The sequence below is a fragment of the Cetorhinus maximus genome, chromosome 15 (assembly GCF_964194155.1).
Source record: "Cetorhinus maximus chromosome 15, sCetMax3.hap1.1, whole genome shotgun sequence".
Taxonomy (NCBI): Eukaryota; Metazoa; Chordata; class Chondrichthyes; order Lamniformes; family Cetorhinidae; genus Cetorhinus; species Cetorhinus maximus.
The window spans coordinates 51,405,003-51,429,759 of record NC_135893.1 but is presented as its reverse complement, the minus strand read 5'-3'; the positions used below and the strand labels follow the sequence as shown (position 1 = coordinate 51,429,759).

The window sequence follows — 24,757 nt, the reverse complement described above, 5'->3', positions numbered from 1 at the left end:
GGGGTGTTGGGGTTGGGGGTGCGGTGCTGTTCCTTGTCAGACACTCAGTGCCTGATTGTGGGACCATGCTGCTGAAAGCTGCTCCCCATTTTCTGCTCCCCCCACCCCACGACCCCAATTCCACCTTCACTCACCTGTGGCCTGGGTCCCTCACTGATCCTGGACCTCTGGTGGGCACAAGGCCTTCAGTTGCCACCGCACTCACTGGCGCTACCTGCAATGGACAGCTGCTGGCCGCTGATTGGCCGGCAACTGTCAAGAGCAGGACCTTTGCCCCAGGGGTCCTTAATGCTGAAGAAGGCCTGCTGCTGGCCGCTTAAGTGCCTGATTGGTGGGCCTCCCCCAAAGGAGGAGATGTGCAGCTCTCACCGGCTCACTGGCCAACGGATTAAATTCTGCACATAGTTCTGAGGTGAGAATATTGCAAAAAAAATTACAAAAAAAAAGAGTTTCAAAGGCAGGTCCAATACTGTTCTTGGAGGGGGTGGGCAAGAGTTAAGGGGAAATCACCACAATGTGAGAAAAATATGAGAGAACTATAAAAACATAACAAATAGGAGCAGGAGTAGGACATTCTGCCCCTTAAGCCTGCTCCACCATTCAATACGTTCATGGCTGATCTTCTGCTCCAACTCCACTGTCCCACATGATCCCCATTTTCCTTGATTCCCTGGGAGATCAAAAATCTATCGATCCCAGTCTTGAATATGCTCAACGATGGGGCATCCAAGCTCTCTGGGGAAGACAATTCCAAAGGTTGCAACCCCCTGAGTGAAGAAATTTCTTCTCATCTCAGTCCTAAATGATTGACCCCTTATCCTGAGATTGTGCCCCCTAGATTTCCCACCCAGGGGACACAATCTTTCAGTATCCACCCTGTCAAGCCCCTTCAGAATATTATATGTTTCAATGAGATTACATCTCATCCTTTTAAACTCCAGAGAGTACAGGCTCAATTTACTCAGCCTCTCCTTATAGGACACGCTATCAGCCCAGGAACCAATCTAGTGCTGCACCACAAACTGCACACAGTATTCCAGGTATGGTACCACCAAAGCCCGATACATTTGTAGCAAGACTTCCTTATTCTTCTGATCCAATCCCCTTGCAAAGGCCATGCTATCGGCCTTCCTCATTGCTTGCTGTACCTGCATACTAACTTACAGGGCAGGATTTATCAGATGGTGGGGTTTTCCACCACGCCACAGAGAAAGTCGGTGAAGTTGGCAGCCCCGCAGCTCCACGGAGTGTTGATTGGCCAAAAGTGGGATTTCCGTCCCGCCTCAGAGGTCCGATTGGCTGGCAGCTCTGTCGTCCCAGTAGTCCTATCAGGAGCAGTGACCACTGCTGGGCTATCGGGCAGTCCACAGATTCCAAGTGCTAGGAAACCAGGACAAAGGTAAGTCTGGGAATCTTGCACCAGGGACAGGAGGGGAAACCCCAGGGGGCAGGGGGGGTGGTGGGGAAGGACCCCAAGGGCTGGTGGTCATATTGGAAAGGGTGGTGGGGGGGTGCAGATCCTGTTGGGGGACCCTGATCAGTAAAGTGATGGAGGTGCCTTAATTGGGGCCACCCTAGGCCTTGCCCATCCCCCCCATAAACATTTCCGACCGGCTGGGGGCAGATAAATAGGTGACAGGGAAGTCACTCAGAGAATTTTACAGGTCCTACTACCTGAAAACCCACCGGCAGAGGTCTGTAAAATTCTGCCTACTGTGTTCCATGTGTGAGCACACCCAAGTCTTTCACGCCCTTTAGAAAGTATACTGCTTTTCTATTCTTGCTACTTCTCCACATTATAGTCCATCTGCCACCTTGTTGTCCACTCACTTAACCTGTCTTTTCAGCCTATTTGTGTCCTCCTCACATTCTACCGTAACATTGTATCATTGGCAAACCTGTACACATTACTCTCAGACTCTTCATCTAAATCATTTATATAGAGTGTAAGTAGCTGAGAACCTCCACACTGATCCTTGTGGCACTCCACTAACAGCCACTCCACTAGTTACAGCCTGCCAACTTGACTATCTCAATGACAAAATTGAGCTCAGGCCTACTTGCCTCGATTTTAATCCTCCCTGACAGGCGGGAAAGGATCAGAGTGGAGATAAAATATCAGGATTGGGCATCCTAACCTGCCATTCCTTCCCTTTTAAATTTTGAGTTGTTGGAATCAGGCCATGGATGTGGCTGCTGCAGAAGGCAGGCACAGCCTAATTAACACACCACAGTTGTGGCCTGATGACATCATCAATGCCATCCCTTAAATTTAAGAGAAAGTGGGGCTCCTGAGGTGTGGGAGTACCCAGAAGCCGAGCAGAGGTGGAAGCTATCAGTCCTCCGAGGCAAGTTGCCCTTTTAGCACTCCTTGTAGGCCTGGACGAGTAGAAGTGCTTCCCCAGGTCCATGAGGGAAACCATCAGCATTCCCGAGCCCCAGACAACCTGTTCGCCTTCCCAATTATAAGCCCCACTCCGCCTCCCAATTACTGACCTTCAGAGCCCCTGATTGCCAACTGGAGCTCGCGTTTACCTTAGCATTCAATTTGTAAAAGAAGCACAGAGCTTCCCCAGGCAATCATAAACCAGATAAATTAATATCAACAGTAGAAAAAAATTTTAAAACTTTTAATTAAGGATGAAATTACCACATATCTAGTTAGAAAAATAATGAGAAGTAACAGCACAGAGGCAGTAGTGCTTGAAAATCAGGGTCTTTGAAGAGGTAAGTAACATAGTAAATAAGGGAAATACATTGGATGTATTTTACATGGACTTTAGGAAAGCCTTTGACAAGGTACTGCATGGAGATTGCCAGTAAAGATTAAGGGGTATGGAATTAGAGGGAGGAGAGCAAACTGAAGGGAAAAGGGGAAAAAGCAGAGAGTGAGGCCTGAATTTTTGTAAAGATGGAGAGCTTCTCTGCCCTTATGAAAATGGCTGCGGAGGCATGGATCAGAAAGTCCTGCCCCCAAACTTGGCATTTACCATTTTCACAAGGGGCGGAATGGGGCCAGGTTCGAAACCGCACTGTTGCTTTTATTCGTTCATGGGATGCAGGCATCACTGGCTCGATCGGCACTTATTGCCCATCCTTAATTGCCCTTGAGAAGGTGATGGTGCACAGCCTTCTTGAGCTGCTGTAGTCCATGTCCACAGCTGTGGTTCACAGAGCCAGCTGCCCAGAAAAACAGCAGCTGCCTCCAGTCACATGTCGGATTTTCATCAGCTAGGAGTGAGAAACATGATATGTACAAATTAAACCTGGTAGCAGAAAGGCCAAACTTTGTGGAGCTGCTTGAATAGGTGGGGCACCCTTTTGGAGCGGTAAGGTACCCTTTTGGATATGGTCCTGGACACCTTTGGGGGAGGTCAGATGCCCTTCAGGAGAGGTAATCTGCCCTTTATGAGAGGTATGCTGTCCTGTAGGATAGATAAGGTGCCCTATGGGAGAGTTAAGCAGCCCTTTGCGATTGTTAAAAGTAGGCATGATGGTGTGTAAAAAGTGCATAATCTCATTGGAACTGCCAAGTTCATTGGAACTGTCAAAAGGAACTGTCAAAAATGTTATGGTCTGGTTAGGGACCAGTAACGTTTTGTTTAAAATGGACAAAGTTTGAAATCACAGTTACCCACTAAGATAATAAAGCTACAAGAGTCCCCGGTTTAAAACAAACAAAATAACCTCTACAAAGACAGAAAAGTAAAAAATATCTACCTTATGTTCTAACATTCAGAACTAACAAGAGGTAATTATGAATTAACAAGCAAACTGTAGTCAAACATACCACACTGCACATTAAATGGCAGGTGTGACAAAAACAGATCTCACGGATTTCTCAGCAACCCACCCAGATGTCACTGACCACTGGGAGTCATAAAATCTCATTAAAACTCCTTCTCCCTCACAAGGGATTTCATCTCACTTTTGAAGATCGAGCCCCTGAATTCCCTCAAAAGCCACTCCGACTCGGACTGCCTCAATGACTGCTCACCTCCAGATGGCTCAACCTCTCCTCCTGAGACAGCATCCCACGAGGTTTACAAAGCTGTACTCCTGCCTCTACTTAGCGGCACAGTTCCAACTCTTTCACTGACCGCTAGCTTTACTAAGCTGGCGTTGTCCCTGGGTTTCTCCAAACTCCAGTCTCCTGGCTATACCGAGCTATAAATGGCTCCCAAGACTTCTCTGAGCCTTACCTGCCTAGAGCCTGTTAACAGCTCCCCAGGGCTTCTCTGTGAGCTGCGAACCATATGAGGTCCAAATTGTAACCAATAACTGCACCGATAGCTCCTAGGGCTTTTTTTAAGCCCAAACTGCCTGGAGTCTACTAACAGCACCACCCTTTCTGTATAGCCTCTCCCATGATACAGAACACTCCCTCTCCCAGAAAAAACACAAGTAAATTGAAACCAGAGAACTGTCTTAAGCTCCACCCATTTCCATGATGACGTAGCTTGCTATGGTCTACCCTGAAACTGACCTCCAAGACAATTATTCCTCCTTTACAATTTGTTTAGCTAAGTTAGCCCATCTGCTGTTTTATGGCTCTTACCTTTCTAGCTATTAACCTTTTAAGTGAACATGGCCCCAACCTTTTAAGTGCAATAGACTCTAAGCTGCTTTAGTTGCATTTATCCTATTTTCTTCAATTAAATTTTAATTTTCCCAGTAGTCAACATTACCTTAAAAATGTTACAATGAACTAGATATTCATCACAATAGGTACTGTCAAGCTCTCAAGGCTTAAAACTCCGACTCATTAAAAATGTTTTAAAAATCTATCGACAATATTTAAAAAAACCCGTGCTTGCAATTTCACTCTGTCTGTTGAGGGTTATTATTACTGGATTAGTGCTGCATGAGTGATTTCACAAACCCCACCCCCCCCCCATCCAATTATCACAGTGGAGTGCCTCTTAGTTCACATTTTGATTGACAGCTCCAAGTAGTTACAGACTGTTTGAAGTGGGACTATGAATTCCAATGCTTACTTTTGTAAGGGATTAAATAAACTTAAATGTAGAGAATGGGTTTTTTTTATCAATGAGAGTGTTTTTTTTAAAATAATGAATTCATCAATAGACACAATTTTATTTAATCGGCACGGTTCAAGAGGTCTGCCCACGGTCGATACTGGGTCACTTGGCATGGAGGTTTTAAGGGAAAAGGGTAGTGAGTGGGGAGGCCATATGTTGGCCTGAGTTGGCAGAGGCTATGAAGGGCCATAGGGATGGGTAGAGGGGCATAGGTTGGCATGGAGGGTATGAGGGGTCATGGAGTGGATACAGGGGCATAGGTTGGCTTGGATGGAGCATGGCGAGTGTGTGGGGGTGGGGTGGGGGTGTGAGAGGTTAGGGCCAAAGTGCTATTTTATGTTTTATTCTTTTCTTTAAGCTTCAGCACAGTGCCAGTGCACAGAGGCAGGCCTTCTGCCCAGCCTGTCTCCACACTTGTTCCGGGGTTGCCTATCATGACTCCCATATTCACCCTCCCCCACCCCAGACCAAAAACCTGACCTTCCGGGCCAAGAATTGTCCTGACTCTGCGCTCCAGACCTGGGAACGAAAATTCAGGCCCAGGAGATAAGGGAAGTTCCTTAGAGTGGTCTCCTGGATTTAGTTCTGGGGCTACATCTGTTCGCTGTGTACATCATTATCTTAGATATAGTCCTAGAGGAAGTGGTATTGCAATTTACCAAGGCTACCAAAAATATGAGATACAGTTACTTCTGTAGCAGACTAGAGGAAAGTACAAAGAGATATGAACAAAATGGGAGAATAGACTAAAACAGCAGATTGAATTTAGTGCCAGTGATGCATTTTGATGAAATTAGCAGTGGTAACCATGCTCTGAATGGAAGCAGGTTCAGTACTGTGGAAGAACAGAGGGATTTGGATTTACAGGTTTACAGGGCAAAAAGGCAACTTCATATGTTTGTAAGGCTGTAAAACAAAAGTTAATGTAACCAGAACCAGGAATCACAGTATCAGAATAAGTTGTCGGCTATTTAGACCGTAGATGAGGAGAAACTTCTTCATTCAAAGGGCTGTGAACCATTGAGTTCTTTACCACAGAGAGCTGCAAATGCTTAGTTGTTGTATTTTCTTCAATTCAGAAATCGATACATTTTTTAAATACTAAGGGAATCAAAGGATATGGGGATAATGCGAGAAGGTATCGCTGAGATCAGTCATGATCTTACTGAATGCCAGAGCAGACTTGAGGGGCCGAATGGCCTACTCCTGCTTCTATTCCTTATGTTCTTATATGTAAAGCCAAGAGGTAATGTTAAGTCTGCATATAATCTTAATAATACCTCAGAGTTCTCTGTGGAATATTAGATTTCACGCTGAAGCTCGAGAGAGGCTCCAACTCAAATTTACTAGGATATTGCTGAAAAAAGAGACACGTCGAAGATTTTTGTCTTGCACTCATCAGGACACTTGTGAAGTGTCCTGATAAGTGCAAGGTGAAAAGCGTCAACATGTCTCTTTTTTTTAAGCAATACTCAAGCTCTGTGCTACCAAATGACTAATTACTACGATGTTGCCTAGTGTGAGGAATTAAAAATATAAAGAAAATGTGGATCTTTTCACAGTAGGTTATGGGATAATATAACATGTATTTAAGATTATGAACATAGATTTTTTTTCAAGAGTTGAGCGATCTAGAATGATTAAGTGAAAAAGAATTAGCACAGAGGGCAGGAGAAACTCCTTCACATAGAGTTGTCAGGTTGGAACTCCCAGGCTCAGCAGTTGTAGCAGATATTCGCGATATCTCCATGGCAGCACTGATGGTGCTCTGCAGAATCCTGTTCCAGGGTAAAATCAGGGAAATTTTTTTCTACAAAGTAACTTTGCCCTCATTGCTCAGCACAAACTCTTTACAAAGTCACCATGTTGTGAACAGATAGCACTAGACAACCCAAAGTGATAAAATACCTGCGTAGCCACTGAAGTTACTGTACTTAGGGTGCATCAAGATATATTTCCTGCCAGCTGCATCATAAATCGTTCATGAGAAGTTAACCAGCTGCAGCAATATCTATTTATTGAATTGGTTTAAATATGGTATAAGTAGATTGATAAAAGAATGCCTTGAAACGTGATGAGGAATCATATGAACATATAAATCAGGAGCAGAAGTAGACCTTTCGGTCCCCCGAGCCTGTTCCACCATGTGATAACATCATGGCCGATCTGATTGTGACCTCCACTTTCCTATCTATCCCCATACCCTTTGACTCCATTGTCAATCAAGAATCTATCTAACTCAGCCTCAAAAATATTCAATGACCCTGCCTCCACTGTTTTTTGAGTAAGAGAATTCCACAAACTAACGGACCCTCTGAGAGAAAAAAGTTCTCCTCTCCATCTTAAGAACCCTTATTTTTAAACTGTGTCACCTAGTTTCTCCCACAAGGTGAAACATCCTTTCAGCATCCATCCTGTCAAGTCCCCCCATTTTCTTGTATGTTTCAATAAGATCACCTCTCATTCTTATAAACTCCAGTGGGTATAAGCACAGCCTATCCAACCTTTCCTCATAAGACAAAGCCTTCATCCCAGGAATTAGTCAAGTGAACCTTCTCTGCACTGCTAATGCAATTATGTCTTTTCTTAAATGAGGAGACGGAAACTGTACACATCATGCATGTCTTTGTCAGGGTGGCTGCACAACATATACACTGTGCACATTTCAGTTTGGCCCAGTTGGCATTGCTTCCTCTTCTGGGTCAGAAGGTATTTAGTTGAAGCCCACATCAGGTCTTGAGCTAATACTTCTGTGCATTATTGAGGGATGTGTATTGGATGCACAGCTCTCCAAACAAAATATTAAGCCGAGGTCCTGTCTATCTTTTCCTGTAGATTAGGTGGATGTTAAAAATCCTATGGCACTATTCTAAGATTAGGGAGTTCTCCTGGTGACTTGCTAACCTGTCTAGATCAACTAATACTATAAAAATTAACCAGACTATTATCTCATTGCTATTTGCAGGATGTTGCTGGCAGAAAAAAGGTGGCACATTTGTCTGCATACAATGATAAAGTAGTATGCAAATGCAAGCATTAGGACTGTGAAATCTCAGAGAGAATTTAATTCAGCTTTCAAATCAAAATGCAACCTTTGTGATGAAGAACCTTAGTGCTGAAGTTTAATTTCTTTTTTTTTGTGTGCTCTCTTATTTTAGCAGACAGATGATGCAGCACAGACTGATGGACAACAGCAAACACAGTCTACTGAAAACACAGATAACAAAACACAGCCCAAACGGCTCCATGTCTCCAATATTCCATTCAGATTCCGAGACCCAGACCTCAGGCAAATGTTTGGAGTAAGTACAGTGATTTAATGAACTAAGTAGGAAGCGTTATACTAAATGCTGCAATCAAATGATGAAATTACAGTCCAGCCTGTCTTAAAGATTACCGTAAAACGAGGCCACTTGTATAATAACCATCTAATGCTCGACAGACCCGACAAAATGTTAATAATTCAAACTTGAACTGGAGACTACCTGTCTGGAACAGTGAAGTCAGTCCCATCGATACTCATTGTAGATTGGTTTGGCCATCTGATCATTTTTTTTGTAAATTGTTGCCATACTAACCATTAAGAAGGCAACAAATAACATCCAGCTGAATGATTAGTCAAGATGCAACCAATGAAAAATGTTTAGATTACATAATTTTACAGTCCCTTTATCGTTTTAAGAATTGGCCAAAGAGAGGTGTTTGCAGTGTTCAATTTTTGCAGGCGTTTTACATTATAAAGTCTGCTTTAAGACATTCATCTACATATCCTTAACTAATAGCAAATGCCAATCCATTTGATCATTGAGTCCCAAGATAGAACTGACATTCAGTAATGCATTGTGAGGGTTTTGTCTCCACACACTATTGTGTCTCTCAGGTGTGGGTTCTGTGGGCCCAAGGCAGAACATTTCAAACAATCCAGTATATTGGAGATTTCTGTCAGCAAACAGATGTACCCTTTTTATAGTCATTTAGCTAAATGTTATAGTTGCACTGGCAGTATAGTAACCAATGGTCATTGATTTATTTTGCATTCCAAAAAGTATTGGTCCAATTTGTCTGCAGCAGCCATGGACAATGGCACAGCTGATCTTACTCGGTGTTTGGGGAGGTTACATGGTAATAAGAAAATCTAATTTGATTTGGTAAGGATGAGAATGAAGAGAGAGTTAACTAATTTAACAAGAAGGTTAGAACCCACTCTTCAGAGAGAATATAACTGAGCTGCGAGTCTTCTACAAGATCATGAACAGAGCAAAGGACTTAATGCTTTTTATTGTTGATGTCAGGAACACAAGAGCTGCATTTGCTTTCTCTTTATGCAGAACACCACCAGCAAATCTTCACACATCCTTCTGCTGTCTGTGGAGTCTTTCCCAGATTACCATCACCTGGAATTCTATCCTTGGCCATCACTGGCATCCTTCCATCTATGTAAGACGATGGACATGCAGCACATCCATTGGGAATGGGATAGCTTCATATTTTGCCCTTTTGCTGATTGTTGAAGAGACCAATCCCATGACAGTGCCTGCCACGAGTGTCGCCTATGAAGTGGCTATCAGGTGACATTGCAAGTGTTGTTTTTGGCTCCTGTTGCCAAGCCGCTGTCACCGCTGATCATCATGGTGGTGCATGTCGGCCCACGGGTAATGTCACCATTTCCTTCCATTCTTTTCTTTGACCGTGAAAAATCAGTGGCTTTCATTTTATGCAGCAAGTGCTAATAACCTGGAACTCACAGCCTAGGAGAATGGTGCAAGTGAAGATGATCAGTGATTTCAAAAGAAAATCGGATATGCGGTTAAGGGAACTAATCTTAGAGGGTTATGGGGATGATATGGGGGAATAGGAATAACTGGATTGCACTACAGAGAGCTGGCATGGACTCGATGGGCCAAATGGCCTCCTTCTGCGCCATAATGCCTCGATACTTTATGACTCAAGATGCAAAAGTGCTTCACATTGGGGCAAAAAATCCACAAAAGGACTAATACTTAAATGTAATGAAAATAATGTGCATAGAAAATGAAGGAAATCTGGGGTCCTGAACAGCAATAACTTGGAACTAAAACAAAAATTCCTGGTGGCCATGAGCAAAACAAGTCAGATGTTGGATTGTATGAAAAGGGCTACATTGAGATTAAATAATGTGGCAATAGTTCCATTTTACATATCGATGGTGCGACCCCACCTAGAATACTATGTGGAGTTCTGGCCACCTCAGTACAAGGGGGATATTGCAGCAATTGAAATAATACGGAAAAGACTAACCAGAAGTGCAGAGGGGAATTTTATTAAGTGCCACAGTTTTGTAAACTGAGCATATTTGCACTAGAAAAGTGAAAGCTGAAAAGTGATAACCTTGCTGCTTTTAAGATTCTAAAGGGACCAGATAGTGCAGACCGTGACAAGCCGTTCCACCCTTGTCCAGAACACGGTAGAACCAGAGGACATAGCCTGCACTTGAAGGGGGGTAAATTTAAAACTAATTTGCAGAAACATCAATGAGCAAGAGGCCAATCCGTGGAACAGCCTCCCAAGCCAAGTGGTGAAAGCAGATACTATTGACTCATTCCAATGCAAATTAGAGAGATTTATTTCAAAAAATAACATTTTGGAATACAGTAGATGATTACGGGTGGTAAGTATGACATGCTTGAGAGAAAGGTAACTTTGGACCTATGGGGCAGAATTCTCCCATGCCCCTGTCAGTGGATCAATGGCGGGTGGGGTGAGAGTTCAGCAGGAGATCCTAAGATCAGTTTCACGCTGGCACGAAACCGATTTGCATCCCACTAATGGGATGTAAATGAGGGCCTGACCAGAACCGCCCCCTGCATGGATTCTCCGCAACGGCAGCGGGAAAACAAGTCGGTCAAGAACATGTCTGGACCAACATGGCATGCAAACGTCGGGACTTACCTTAAGGGCCTTGATCAGCTCATGGACACCCGCTGACAAGATGGGGGCCTCCAGCTACCGGACCCCGGAGTACCACATGCAGCACAGGGCGGGTGGAGCTTCATCCACGTGGCTCCTCCGCAACGCAACTTCCAGAAGGTTCTCCACACAGCAACCTCGCTCAATCTTCGGACCTTCTTCCAGGGACTTCACTCAAGCTTTGGATATTCTTCCAGGGACTTCGCCATGGGTTTGGACATTCTTCCAGGGACATTGCTATGGGATCGGAACCTCAAGCTGCGGGATGGAAGACAGCGGGAGGTACTGTTGGCTGATAATGGAGTGCTGGGAGGGGGGGTGTTAAAGAAGGCTAGTAGGACTGCAGATGTGGGGTGGAATTTTGTGACAGCAGGGTTTTAATGGTCCCGCCAAAGTTAATGGAGATTAGAATGGCTCGCCGCATTTTATGGACTCGTCCCAAACGCGACCGGGCCATAAAATTCCGGCTGTGGCGGGGGTGTGGGGGCCTAGTTGGTGGCTGGGGGTGCAGGAAAGGGTTTACAGGGATGTAGCTAGGTGGTACAGGGAACGGCCGGGCCGTGGTGGGAGGGGTGGTAATGTCATCCAGGTGCATGTGTGTTGGGGCGGGGATTGGGTAATGTTATCCAGGTCTGTGAAGTGGGGGGAGTTAGGGTGGGGTAATGTCGAGGTATGTGAAGGATGGGGTAATGTCCAGGTGAAGGGGCTCACAGTGGGGGTCGGTAGAGTCATCCACTGACTATTTGGGAGAGAACTCAGGTGGGCGTGGTAGGAGGGAATGGTCATGATTACAGGGGGCAGAGGGAGCCGGTAGGGCGGGGGAATGATGATGCTATGGTGTTGTGTGTAGGGGCGGCGTGGGTTGCTCGTGGGTACTCGGTGGTAGAGTTGGACTCAGGGAGTGGGTAGGAGGTGGTTGGACAGATCAGTGTGCATGGGGGTGGGATTTTCGGGTAGGAAGGGAACATGAATCTTCACCTGGACCTTATCAAAGGAAAAGGGTTCTGGTTGGAGGGTAACAATGGGTACATCAAAGGTAATGCCGGGGGTCAATGGTGGTGGGGAAAAGGGCTTAGGTGACTGGGGGAGGGGAAACGGTGCCAGAGCGAAGGAAAAAGCTAACAACCACCACGCTGGTAAAATCGAAACAAAGCAGAACCTCATGTTGGATGGGCCGAGGTGCTGCAGGGGAGCTGGATGCAGTTCATCTTAGCTGGGCACGTGAAAGGGAACCCCATCAGGCAGTAATGGCCATGCTAGGGACCAGGGCTATGAGACTTTGATAGATGAAGGCTCAGCATGCTCAGGAGAATGCTTGCACATGGCTCGCAAAGGTCCTGGCACATACCGTTCTCCCTGCAGACTTACTCGGGGGGGTTGGGTGAGCACAGGAGAGATGGGGGAGGTGTTCGCTAAGCCTTGAGCACCACATTGAATGAAAACATCATAGAGATTAAAGTGATTATACTTACAGAGCTTAGAATTGTTAGAACAATGATTTGTTCACCCATTAAAACAGTTGTGATTAAAATGTCTTTTTTTTTTTGGCCTACTACTTCTTCTAGACACTCCCCCGACATCCACAACAGGAGCAGAGGCAGCCTGCTGACTAGTTGGCCCTTGTGGTAAAGTGGAGTGCTGTGTACCTTTAAGAGAATGTAGTTAGTTGACCATGTGACTGTATTGACCAATCACTACACAGCGCAGGCTTCTTGGGTAACTAAGTCTAGAGCTGGAGGTGATTGAAGAAGCACACATGGTGTTAGTGCTCTGTTCTTAGTTCCAATAAACCACCAGTGTTTTTTCAGTTAATCGGTCTCTCTGCCTATATAGTTTCAAGCATCAACTAATTTGTCGATATCAAGGGCACAGCTAGCGTTCGCCAGAGAAAGCGAACCTGATAACCAAAAACACAAAACTAGCGGGAGGATAAACCGGATCAACTAACAGCAATCAAGAAAGCGGCAGTAAGCCAGCTACATTACTTTGCCACTAGCTTGAAAGCTGTTTGAAAGCGCAGTCTCTTTAATCTTTGAGTGTGCCACGGTTTGGGCATCTTGAACCGTTCGACCACATTTCCGATGTCTGGTCGACCACGTTTCCGATGTCTGGTCTCATTGCATTGAACGCCTAGTGTTCTTCTTTACCCCTAACAACATCACGGGGGAGGACAAGAGGAGGGCGATTCTTTTGTCCACATGTGGGAGCAAAACATATGGGCTGATCCGCAGCCTCACGTCACCTAACACCCCTGATACGAAGACTTTCGACGAGTTAGTAAACATTGTAAAAAACCACCTGAAGCCAAAGCCCTCAGTCACTATGCAGCGTTTTAAATTCAATTTGAGGAATAGGCTTCCAGGAGAGACAATCACTGGCTATGTAGCTGCTTTAAGGGAATTAATGGAATATTGTAAGTTCGGAACTTCAATTAATGACATGTTGAGAGACCGGTTGATATGCGGAATCAGGGACGATGCTATTTAAAAGCAATTGCTATCTGAAACTAATGTAGATTTCAGTAAGGCATTAGAATTGGCAACAGCCATGGAGAGCACTGTTAGAGACTCGGAGGCAATAAAAGATACACAAAATGGCGCCGTCCATCTTGTAGGGCAGAAAGGGCCGGTAACAAAAGGCGCAAAAACGTCGGACTCCGCAGGAAGGCAGGAAATGCCCCCTATGCACAGACCATTGAAGAACAACAGTACAACAGTGAAAACCCACAACATTAATGAGAGAAATGCATCCAGGCAGCCTGCAGGTGATCAACAGTTCAGAAATATTGAATGTTTTTTCTGTAACCGCAATGGTCACATAATGCGGCACCCTCAAGATAGGCTGAGACAGCATTTTAAAAACAAAGGTAGATATCGCAAAACCTGTCTTGTTGAAGAACCGGAGGAAGCAGATTCTGACATCTATTTATTATACAACCTGGAAGTGGGTAGAACTGAGCCAATCCAGGTAGTCATTAGAGTAAATGAACAACCCATCAAGATGGAGGTTGATACTGGGGCACCAATGTCCATCATAGGAGAATATATGTTCAGACACTTGAATAAAGGAGTTCATCCTTTAAGTTTGGAAGAATCGGATACTAAATTAAAAACATATATGGGCGAAGAAATAAGAATGAAAGGGATATGTCAAGTCCTAGTGCAGTATGGGGATCAGACTGCAAATTTACCCCTTATAGTAGTAGCTGGGGTGAGCCCCAGTTTAATTGGTCGCAACGGACTCAAAAATATTAAATTGCAATGGGCTGAGATTTTTCAAATCAGAATGAGAAACTTAACAGCAATTGTTATAAAAGTACGCTTCCATTTTCAGGAAGGGTTCGTGGGTGACAAGTCAAAATCCACATAAACCCTCACATCACCCCCAGATTTATCAGAGCCAGACCAGTCCCTTATGCTGTACAGGACAAGGTTGAGACAGTGGTAAACAGGCTGGAAAAGTTGGGTATCTTGCAACCGGTGCAATTTTCCAAGTGGGCAGCACCCATAGTGCCCATACTGAAGCCAGACCAAAGTGTTCACTTATGCGGTGACTGTAAGTTAACTATAAACAGAGTGGCCAAACTTGATAGACACCCTGTACCAAAGATTGACGAATTATATTCAAAATTGGCAGGGGGCATCACATATTCAAAACTCGACATGAGCCACGTCTACCAGCGGGTAGAGTTGGAAGAAGGACCTAGGGAATTCTTAACCATCTATACACATCAAGGATTGTATCAATATACTCGACTACCCTTTGGGGTCTCATTCGCTTGAACTATTTTCCAGTTTACCATGGAAAGTCTGCGTCATGGACTGCCCAATGTCATTGTTTATCTGGATGATGTCTTCGTCACTGAACAAACTGACAAAGAACACTTAGCTCATTTGGAGCAGGTGCTGAAATGCTTCTCACAAGTGGGGGTGCGCTTGAAGTGAGAAAAATGTCTTTTCCAAGCCAAAGAAGTAGTTTACTTGGGCCATAAGGTCGATGTGCAGGGCCTGCATTCTGTGGAAGAAAAGGTCAAGGCTATTTGCGAGGCATCTGCACCAAGAAATACTACAGAACTAAAGGCCTTCTTAGGCATGATAAACTACAATGGGCAAGTTCTCCCAAATCAATATCAGCTGTACTGGCTCCATTGTACACATTGCTTAAGAAACGCCATAAATGGATTTGGCAAGCTCCACACCGGAATGTGTTTCTGAAGGTAAAGCAATTGTTAAGATCATTGGCCCTACTGGTCGACTTTGACCCAAAGAGAGAATTGATTTTAACCTGTGACGTGTCCCCTTGTGGAGTAGGGGCTGCACTTTCATATCAGATGGCTCCAAGCAACCCACTGGTTATACATCTCGCACGCTCAGTGCTGCAGAACGACAATATTCTCAAATTGAGAAGGAGGCCTTGTCTGTTGTGTTTGGTGTTCAGAAATTCCATCAATATCTCCACGGTCGCCATTTTCACATTATATCCGACCACAAGCCTCTGCTGGGATTATTTGGATAGGATAAGGCGATAACCCTCATCGCACCTGCTCGCACCCAAAGGTGGGCACTGATATCGGGTGCTTACAAATACACTTTTATTCACCAATCGGGAAGCCAGATCACACATGCTGACGTGCCTCCCCCTGCCAGATAACAACATGAAGGCTCCAATTCCCCAGGAACATGTCTTAGTAAATTTTTTGGATTCTTCCCCTGTCCAGGCCAAACAAATCCATCTGTGGACAAGCCGAGATCCATTTTTATCTCATGTCCATGAATGGATGGTCAGGAGAGGCAACGTCTGATGACATGAAGCCCTATTTCAATCGCAGATATGAGCTCACCTGCCAGGATGGCATATTGCTCTGGGGAGCAAGGGTTATCCTGCCCCTGAGAGGATGGAGAGCATTACTGGCCGAATTACATAGCGCTCACCCTGACATTAATAGGACGAAGATGCTCGTGTGCAGCTACTTGTGGTGCCAGGGATGAACGTGGACATCGAAACCGTGGTCAAAAGTTGCCTTCATTGCCAGAAGGTGCAAAAGGTCCCCCCCTTAGCTCCATTGCACCTCTGGGAATGGCCGGAGCGGCCATGGGTGCAACTCCACGTCGACTTTGTGGGGTCCTTCTTGGGCATGATGTTCCTTTTACTAATAGACACCCACTCCAAGTGGATGGATGTCTACGGAGTCCTGTCACCCACATCTGCTGCCATCATAGACCGTTTGCGACAGAGTTTTGCAGTGCATGGGTTAGCAGAGGTGCCCGTGTCAGACAACGGGACTGCATTTACCAGAGGGGATTTCCACAGCTTTACAGCCATCAGCAGAATAACTCAGATCAAAACCTCGCTTTACCACCCCACCTCTAATGGTTTGGCTGAGTGGGCAGTCCAAACTTTTACAGCCGGGATGAAAAAGCTGGACGGGGATTCGATCAGCACCAGATTGTCACGGTTCCTGTTCGCATACCGGTCGGCGCCACACACGACCACCAGTATTACCCTGTTGAATTACTAATGAAGAGATGTCCCTGCACCCATCTAACTCTTATCAGGAAGAATTTAGGGGGGAGGGTGGAGAGAAGTCAAGAGGCCCAGAAGCCTAGACATGATGGCCATAATCATGAAAGAAATTCCATGGTGGGGGAGACACAGTTCTCACAAAGAACTTTGGAAATGGGCCCAATTGGCTATTAGGCGAAGTGAGTGCCGTGACAGGACCTCTCTCCTATAATGTGTCGGTAAACGGCTGAATAACTGGATGACACGTGGATCATCTCCGGAGAAGAGGACAGTCCCACAAGAAGGAATGCCATCAACATTTGCGTTTGAGTGGAAGAAATGTCACACAATTTGGAAGTACTGATGGGGCCTGTTGGACCCAAGAGGGTTGAAGATACAAACTTGTCCATTTCCACCAAAGAGTCTGGTGGACAAATGACCCTTGAGAACGGAGTCTCGGAAAAACCAGCCGAGGTCGTTGAGCTATGACGCTCGACACATCTGAGGAAGCCTCCTGAGAGACTTAACTTGTAAATAGTTATTCATGTAAATAATTGGGATGTTGTGATGCTTGTCAATTGTACATTCAAGTAAAGGGGGAGGGATGTGGTAAAGTGGAGTGCTGTGTACCTTTAAGAGAATGTAGTTAGTTGACCATGTGACTGTATTGCCCAATCGCTACACAGCACGGGCTTCTTGGGTAACTGTAAGTCTAGAGCTGGAGGTGATTGAAGGAGCACACATGGTGTTAGTGCTCTGTTCTTAGTTCCAATAAACTACCAGTGTTTGTTCAGTTAATCGGTCTCTCTGCCTATATTGTTTCAAGCACCAACTAATTTGTTAATATCAAAGGCGCAGCTAGTGTTCGCCGGACAAAGTGAACCTGATAACCAAAAAGTTAAAAGTTCTGTTGCTTTTGATGACTTTGGCGGCCTCTGAAGACCCAAGGCCTGGAGGGCCCTGGCTTCCTTTGGCTCTCCTCCTTTGGGCCAGTTGCCCCCCGCTGTGGTCACAGAGGATGAGGCTGAAGGGGTCACAGGCAAAGGGGATTAAGAAAGTCTGGACAACCCCTGAGATCCCTGAGTAGACGACCCAGGGCCAGGGGTGTCCAGTTGCTGCTGCTGCTCCTCCCTCAGAGTGCCCGAAGGCCCCAGCCTGACTCCCTGAGGGAAGGGGCACCTGGAGGGAGGTCGAGGTGCCCCATCCCCCTCTCACATGCCAACTGCAATAGCTTCCCCATTGCTATTGCGGTGGAGTGCAGGTCTGCACACATCTCTGGCAGGATCCGCTGGAATAGAATCTCCATGGAATCCACCAGCCACCCCATGGAGACCTCAATGCATGTACAGGTCAGCACCATTTCATCAGAGAGCAGACAGAAGGACTCCTCCAACTCGTGTGCCAGTCTGTTGAGGGCCTCCAACACCTCTGTCTGACGTTCCCCCAACTCTTGCTGACTCTCCACCATTAGTTGGAATGCCAATTCCAGAGGACTATCGTCGGACTTGGACCTCGCAGGTGCCTCTTCCCCAGCAGCCCTCTGGTGAGTTTGGCTGACCGCGCTGTGGACACGTGTTCATGTGGTGACCTCCAAATTGTGAGACCCTCCCCTAGTTCAAACTAATACCCACCAAGGTGGTGTCCCCGGGCTGGTGGAGGGAGCAGGTGCCTGCTTTGACACCTCGACAGGTGCACATCTCCCCTCTTCACCACCCTCCTAGCTCCGCTCTGGGCTAGGGCTTCTGCTGAGGCCTGACACAGAGTCCTCATCCTCGGACCTTGGCCTCTTCCTGGTGGCACCTGTAAGTGAGAGAGGAGAGAGGCAAGTGACAACATGAGCTGCCTCCAACATGGAGGCACAGTTGGCCCTCATGTTTCTACATCATGAATGGATCCTTATTGAGTGAATGTTCAAGTCCAAGCTCCCCATCATCAACTATCTGGTCCTGCGCCACACCTGCCAGCTGGACGGCCCTCTCCTCGAACCCTGTGAGATGCCTCAGATGTGGGCACCCCTCTCCCGTCTTCTCCTGTTCCCTACGGCTATGCCTCAGCTTCTCCTGCTCCAAGACAACAGAAAAGATGTTCAAGAGGAGTTGTATGTTGCATCCATTCGTACACTACATTTTGACATTCAGTTCGCATTCTTCCACTCTTAGACAGCCCACTGTAGTGTGGCATGGCATTACTGTGCCGCAAGTTGTCCAGGAGCATTTGGGGGCCAGCTCCTCCCAGAGCGCTGAGCCCATCCACATGCAAGGATAAGGCTCAGACAGGCATCTGATTTGCAAAGGTTGCTGGTGCCCCCTGTGCCTAAGCCTACTCCTGCCCCACCCCCTTCCATACAGTGATCTCTCTGTGTTGAAGGCAATAGGAGGCACAGTGGTCACTCCACCACAGAGTGGACGCACTGCAGTGGGGCTATGAAGCACAACTATGCCATTGCCACTGAGACCCATGTACTCGTTGTGGTTGGTGTGAGTAGCTGAAGCTTCACGCACCGTGGTGGAGCGACTGAGGTTGTTCATCCATTTACGACATTGTATTACTGACTTCTTCTGTACAGCCTGGGCACTGACGGCATCAGCCACTTGCGTCCATGCAGGGCTGGTTTCGCTGCTCGGCTCCTCCTCCCATCAGCCTGTTACAGTCCATTTCTATAGACTTGGACATTGTCCAGGAGGATGCACAGGGAGCCATCATTGAACCTCGGCACTGGACCTTCACCTCCCCTCCCAGACATCTCCGTTGTTCGTTTTGACAGTGGATGTCCGAGCATCTTTTAAATATGGCGTCTGGATATGACAATGGGGCGCACACCATCCTGCCCGCCTCCATCACACAAGGCATCTGCAAACCCCCGACTGCATAATGAATGACGCTGGGGCTGGAAGGTACCCTGGGATTTTCCGTCGGCCTCTGCAGCAGGGACTACTCCCTGTCCCCGCCCCCACCTCCCGGATGGGAAAATTCCACTCATTGTTCCCAACGCTCTCCGCCAGTGAGTTGTTCCTTGCATCATAGTAGGTCTTTTTTAGACTCATTAAGAATTGATTAATTGCCATAATTAGTCAACGATTCCTTTATTCTTGTGTCATGCATTCTACTTGGCTGGCAGAAGACAAACCTCAATGACTATAGTCCTTTTACTGTAGCAATCCCTATGTCCCTGTTATGGTAGCAGTAACTGCTCTTTACTGAACTGTAAATCCTCTAGTCTTCACAAAGGGCTATCACTTATGTGGGGATGAACCCAGCTTTTTTTCTAACTACTCCTCAAGGAGACAAATGCCAGAAGTTACCAGCAGAGCACATAAATGTGTGAGATTGTGACCTTCTGCTGAGAAACACAAGGTAGCAATCTCAATTGTGAGTTCCCCATCTCTAACCCTGAATGCAAGAGAATTGTTAGTCTTGATGACATTATTCCATTTTCAATAAAAAAAACTAATTTAATAGCTTAGATGAGAACTGCGTTACAATCCAATCTGTCAACATTTAACAAAAAATCCAAACAGTTTGTTTTAACCAATGGAACTGGGCCGTAAGATTTCACATTTTTAAACAAAAACACAAACTTTAGATTAAAAAAACAAAACAAGCACTATTAACTTAGCAATATAGTTTATAGCTATGTATGTTATGCATTCAGGTTTACTTCTTACTTCCCCCAAGAATTCTCTTAAAATACATCAATCTTAAAGTTATTTAATTCTGTAGGAAACACCCAAAAGTATGCTACAGTCCTCTGGAGAATTCTTCTCAGCTCCAGCTATTTTCAGAGGTAAAACTTGCATTTACCATCTCTTGACTGGGAATGCCTCTGTCTCTTGTTCTGGTTACTTTTCCAATGCCTCTGTGCTAATCTGGTGATTGATTTCTTTGCCACAAGGCTCTATTGGGACCACTGTAGATTCTTCCACTAGTTTCAAACTAGGCAATTTTCCAGCTAGTGTTCCGTCACAAAATCCAAACTGAGATTAAGCCTCGCCTGCATTCCCTACAGTAAATGGTGAATTTGTTTTTTTTTAATTCTGCTTACAGTGCAGGTCTATCTAACTGTCATTTACTTTGGCTGTCTTTCTCAGTGAGCTACAAACTGCACCACATCATTTCCAAGCTGCAGTTACCACTTGGATGGCTCTGCATCCCTTTACATAGCCTCAGCCGGTTTTAGTCTGCCCAGAAGTTTTGGTTTCTAAATCTCAAGTTCAGTTTCTGTTTCCTTAGAAACGAGGAGGGTCAGTTTCATTTCTATGTTTCCCTTTTCTGCTTCCATTTTCCATTTCTGTTTTCAGTTAGTACATGCATTGTTTAAATTTCTCCACCTTCTGTTTTATAGTTCTATCTCTCCTATAATGACATTTTAAGCGTTGCAACCTCCCAGCTTTTTTGCATTGCATTTACCCTATTTTCTACACTTAAATATTTAATTCTTAAAATTACAAGTTATATTCTAAAACTAAAACGCATATTCTAAAACACATGAATCATGAACTAGATATTTGCGACAACCGGAAAACACAAATATGTGCTTTGTACATAATTTTTAACAGGAGATAGGTGCAACAAACTGTGGTATAAAGGTAACAATAATGAATTTATTTTGTCTCCCCTCCATTATGGCTATCCTAGCTGGACTACTTTTTCAAACACTGCTTCATTTCTTGCTTGTGTTAGGTGGGAAAAGACTCACACTCCTGAAGCAGATAAGCTTTACTTGCTTTATCGTTCACCTTAAAATATTTTTGTGCGGTGTAGGTGTATAGCCAATGATTCTTTATAAAGGTAGACAACTGAGCAATACTCCTTTTAATGTTTGCTTAATTATAATAAAGGCATGAAGGAATGTTTTAATCATTAAGAACACCATGAACAAATGAGTGACTAGTGCTTACCTTTATCTAGCGACCACCTTTATGCATTGAATGACTTTTCAGTTGCAACATACTGTTTATTTTCACGAAACTCTGAAAAAGAATGATTTTATGCACTAAGACAACGGTTAGGCTGTTGCAATGACATGGGGCAGAATTTTACGGCCCCGATTTGACGGGGACGGGGCCGTAAAATGCAGCGAGACATTCTAAACCTCATTGGCTTCAGCGGGAACATAAAATCCCGCTGCTGTAAAATTTCGCCTACAGTTTCCATCCTGATCACCTGGTCACTAACCAATGATTGCAAAGAGTGTGTGTGTGTGTGTGTGTGTGTGTGTGTCTGTGTGTGTGTGTGTGTGAAGAAAATTAGAACCAGGCTTGACTGTGATGCCTCTCAAGTCAAATATCCCGCCAATACTCTCAGCCTGATCATACTGGAAGAACACGCAAAAGGTACTTTAAGGGCTGCCTGCACATAAGAAACTGCACCCCAGCAGGAATCTGTGCTATCAGGTGTGAACAAAGCACAAGAGAAAAGGTTTGGCAATAGACTTACCCAAAGTATATTCATTTATATGTATTGTGGTAATTAACTACAATGATACTTCCATTATTAACTGTAATTCTCAAAGTTAAAATGGTCACTGGGCAATTTTATTTTGCTATTTAGAACTAAAAGTAATCTTTGTTATTTCTTTACAGCAATTTGGTAAAATCTTAGATGTTGAAATAATTTTTAATGAAAGGGGATCCAAGGTAAGTTGTCCCTTTCATTGTATCTGCATGCTGGTAAATTAGTATCTGATTTAATGAAAACAGCTGTAATAAAAAAGGAGGAGGAACAACTGAACTAGATCTAGTAGTGGCTAGATCAGATTTTAACTGTAAGGTATTTAGTTACTGATTTAACATTTCTCGGTGCAGATATTTTGTTTAAATTGTTAAGTTTGAAGTAGTCTCACCATTTTTCTTGTATAGTATTGAATATTTTTTCTTTTGTAAATTCTTTTTAAGAACAGTAATTTTTATACTGAAATGTTGCATTTTTGGGGGGGAATTATTAATTTTTTCACTAAAAGATATGTCCTGATATGCTTGCATATATTGCAATGAAAAATATAATCAACTATATTTTTCAGATCATTAAACTGAGTAAAGAGAAAATGGTCCACTGCAGTTCAGTTCCCTCCAGATGTGAAACCAATGTTCCCTTTATGTGCATTACTCTGCTGTTTAAGATCACAATCTAGTAAAAGGAAAAGAATCAGACTTTCGAATGCAGAGAACTTTTACCACGTTAGGTCCATTTTCCAAATTCGTTCTCACATTTTTGCAAATGTAAGCTTGCCGGGTGGGGTCAGGGGTGGTGGTGACCAAGAAGGATAGGTAGAGATCCCCAGACCTATGACTCAAATGGACTGCGCCTGCTGTGATGTTACAAAGAGTGTGGGCGGTTTTGATTTTTCTTCCTTCCAGTTGATGAATTCTACAACTACAATTCATTTAATCCAGACAAGAGCCAATAAATTTTAAGCACAGTATTTTTATTGATTGAGTGTTGCAGCATTTTTTTAAACAAAAGGCTTCTCCTTGAACTCCAGAACACAAGTAACAATGCAGCTAAGATGGAAAGCTGTGTGTCTGCAGTCCTTCTGCTGCTTGTTGTCTTCTTGGGAAGGTTTGTGAGGAGCTCTGAAAGTCTTGTGCTGCGGTGCAATAATTACTTCGATTTTCACTATCCGCAAACAGATCTCGTAAAAGCCACAGTTTCTTGCACTTGAACTTTTCCAGTGTATAGGAAGGAACAAAGGAGACCTTTCCCGGAAGCCTGATATTCCCAAATATAATTTGTTTATAAACTATTCAAATCTTTGTGGAGCAAAGGCCAGTTTGTGGAATCTGTGGCTGTATATCCAAATTCCTTGCGCACTCTCTCTCCCTCTCTCTCTGTGACTGGCAGGAACATGCACATTGAAGTGAGTGCCGTGAATATGCAGACTGTTAGCTAAAAAAGCTAAACATAAATGGTATAAACCAGCCTGGAAGTTCTTCCCTTGGCAGAGCTGTGATGGAAGACCCACATTTTGGGGAAAATCTAGATCTCCAGGGTTACCACCACGTTCACTGAGAGGAAGGAGACCTTGATCCAGGGAGTGGTGTGGGCCAGATTGATTCTGCAAATCTTACTTATATCCCACCAGCGGTAGTGGTTGGCCACCTTTTATAGAAACTGTCCAGTTTTCATTTTCCCAGGTGAAACATTGAAGCTCCGTCCTGGATTTTAGCTCCCGGATCAGGAGCGCAGAGTTGGGACATTTCCTGGCTCTGCAAACTCAACCCATGAGCAAGTGCCCTGGAAATTTAGATTTTTGTTCTCAAGTGGTGGGGTTCTGTGGGAGTCAGGCCAGGCAACCCCAGAACGAGTGTGGAGGCTACTAGGTGTGGAGATGGGCTGGGCGGAAGGCCTGCTCTGATGTTGATTTTTAAAAATAAAACAATGAAACATAAAACAGCTGTCACACTCCTCACAACACCCCCCCCTGCCCCATATACTCCCCATTCCCCATGCATACCAACCCATACCCCTCTGGTCCCTTTATAGCCCCATGCCAACTTAGTGCCAACTCATGCCAACCTATTGCCCCCACCACCCTTTGCCCTTACGCCTATCATGCCAATTCACTCAATATCCATAATGGGCAGAGCTCAGGAGCCATGCTGAGATGAAAGAATATACAGTTCTAAATGTCTGTTTCTAACTTCATTAAAAAAAAACATTAAAAAATGCATTACATTTAGGTTCCTTCAGTTACATAACCCCTTATGAAAAACATTTGATTCAAGTGCATAATCCCCTATAAAAACAAGCATTGGTATTCATAGTCCCAGTTCCAAGAATCTTTAACCACTTTGAGCTGTTAATCAAACTATGAAATGGCAGGTATCCTACTGTGACAGTGAAAGGTTGTGAAGTCAGTCATGCAGCATTAATTCAGTAATGGCTTATGTCAACAGACAGGGTGAAATAGCAAACAAGGAATTTTTAAAAACACTCCAGACATTGTTTTGAAGATTTAAAGGGCAGCTTGACAGTTGTCTTTGGCAGTTTGTTTGGAGATTTTTGACAATTGCCTTTGATATATCATTTTGACACTTTTGACACTTCCAATAAACTTGATAGTTAATGAGTTTAAACACATTTATGCCCATTCATGCCTACTTTCACAATCTCAAGGGGCACCCTACCTCTCCCAAGGGGCAGCCGACCTCCCCCAAAGGGCACCTGACCTCCACCAAAGGTGCTCTGGGATCATATGCAAAGGGGTTTTTATGACGTGGCAGATGATGTGTGCCAGGCGGATCAAACCCACTAGAGAAACTTGACCA

The 24,757-nt window shown here is 44.7% G+C and overlaps 1 protein-coding gene across 7 annotated transcripts in view; it reads left to right on the top strand.

Annotated features, from left to right (window-relative positions):
* Positions 1-24,757, top strand: part of rbfox1 (RNA binding fox-1 homolog 1) — a 322,181-nt gene that overhangs the window by 142,658 nt on the left and 154,766 nt on the right. For all 7 annotated transcript variants that reach the window (XR_013578929.1, XM_078558397.1, XM_078558395.1 and 4 more), the window contains exons 3-4: positions 8,201-8,344; positions 22,073-22,126. Coding sequence is in view for 6 of the 7 variants with exons in the window: in XM_078558397.1 (XP_078414523.1) it covers positions 8,201-8,344; positions 22,073-22,126 (198 nt within the window). In the remaining variant the exon portion in view is untranslated. The remainder of the gene's footprint in view (positions 1-8,200; positions 8,345-22,072; positions 22,127-24,757) is intronic.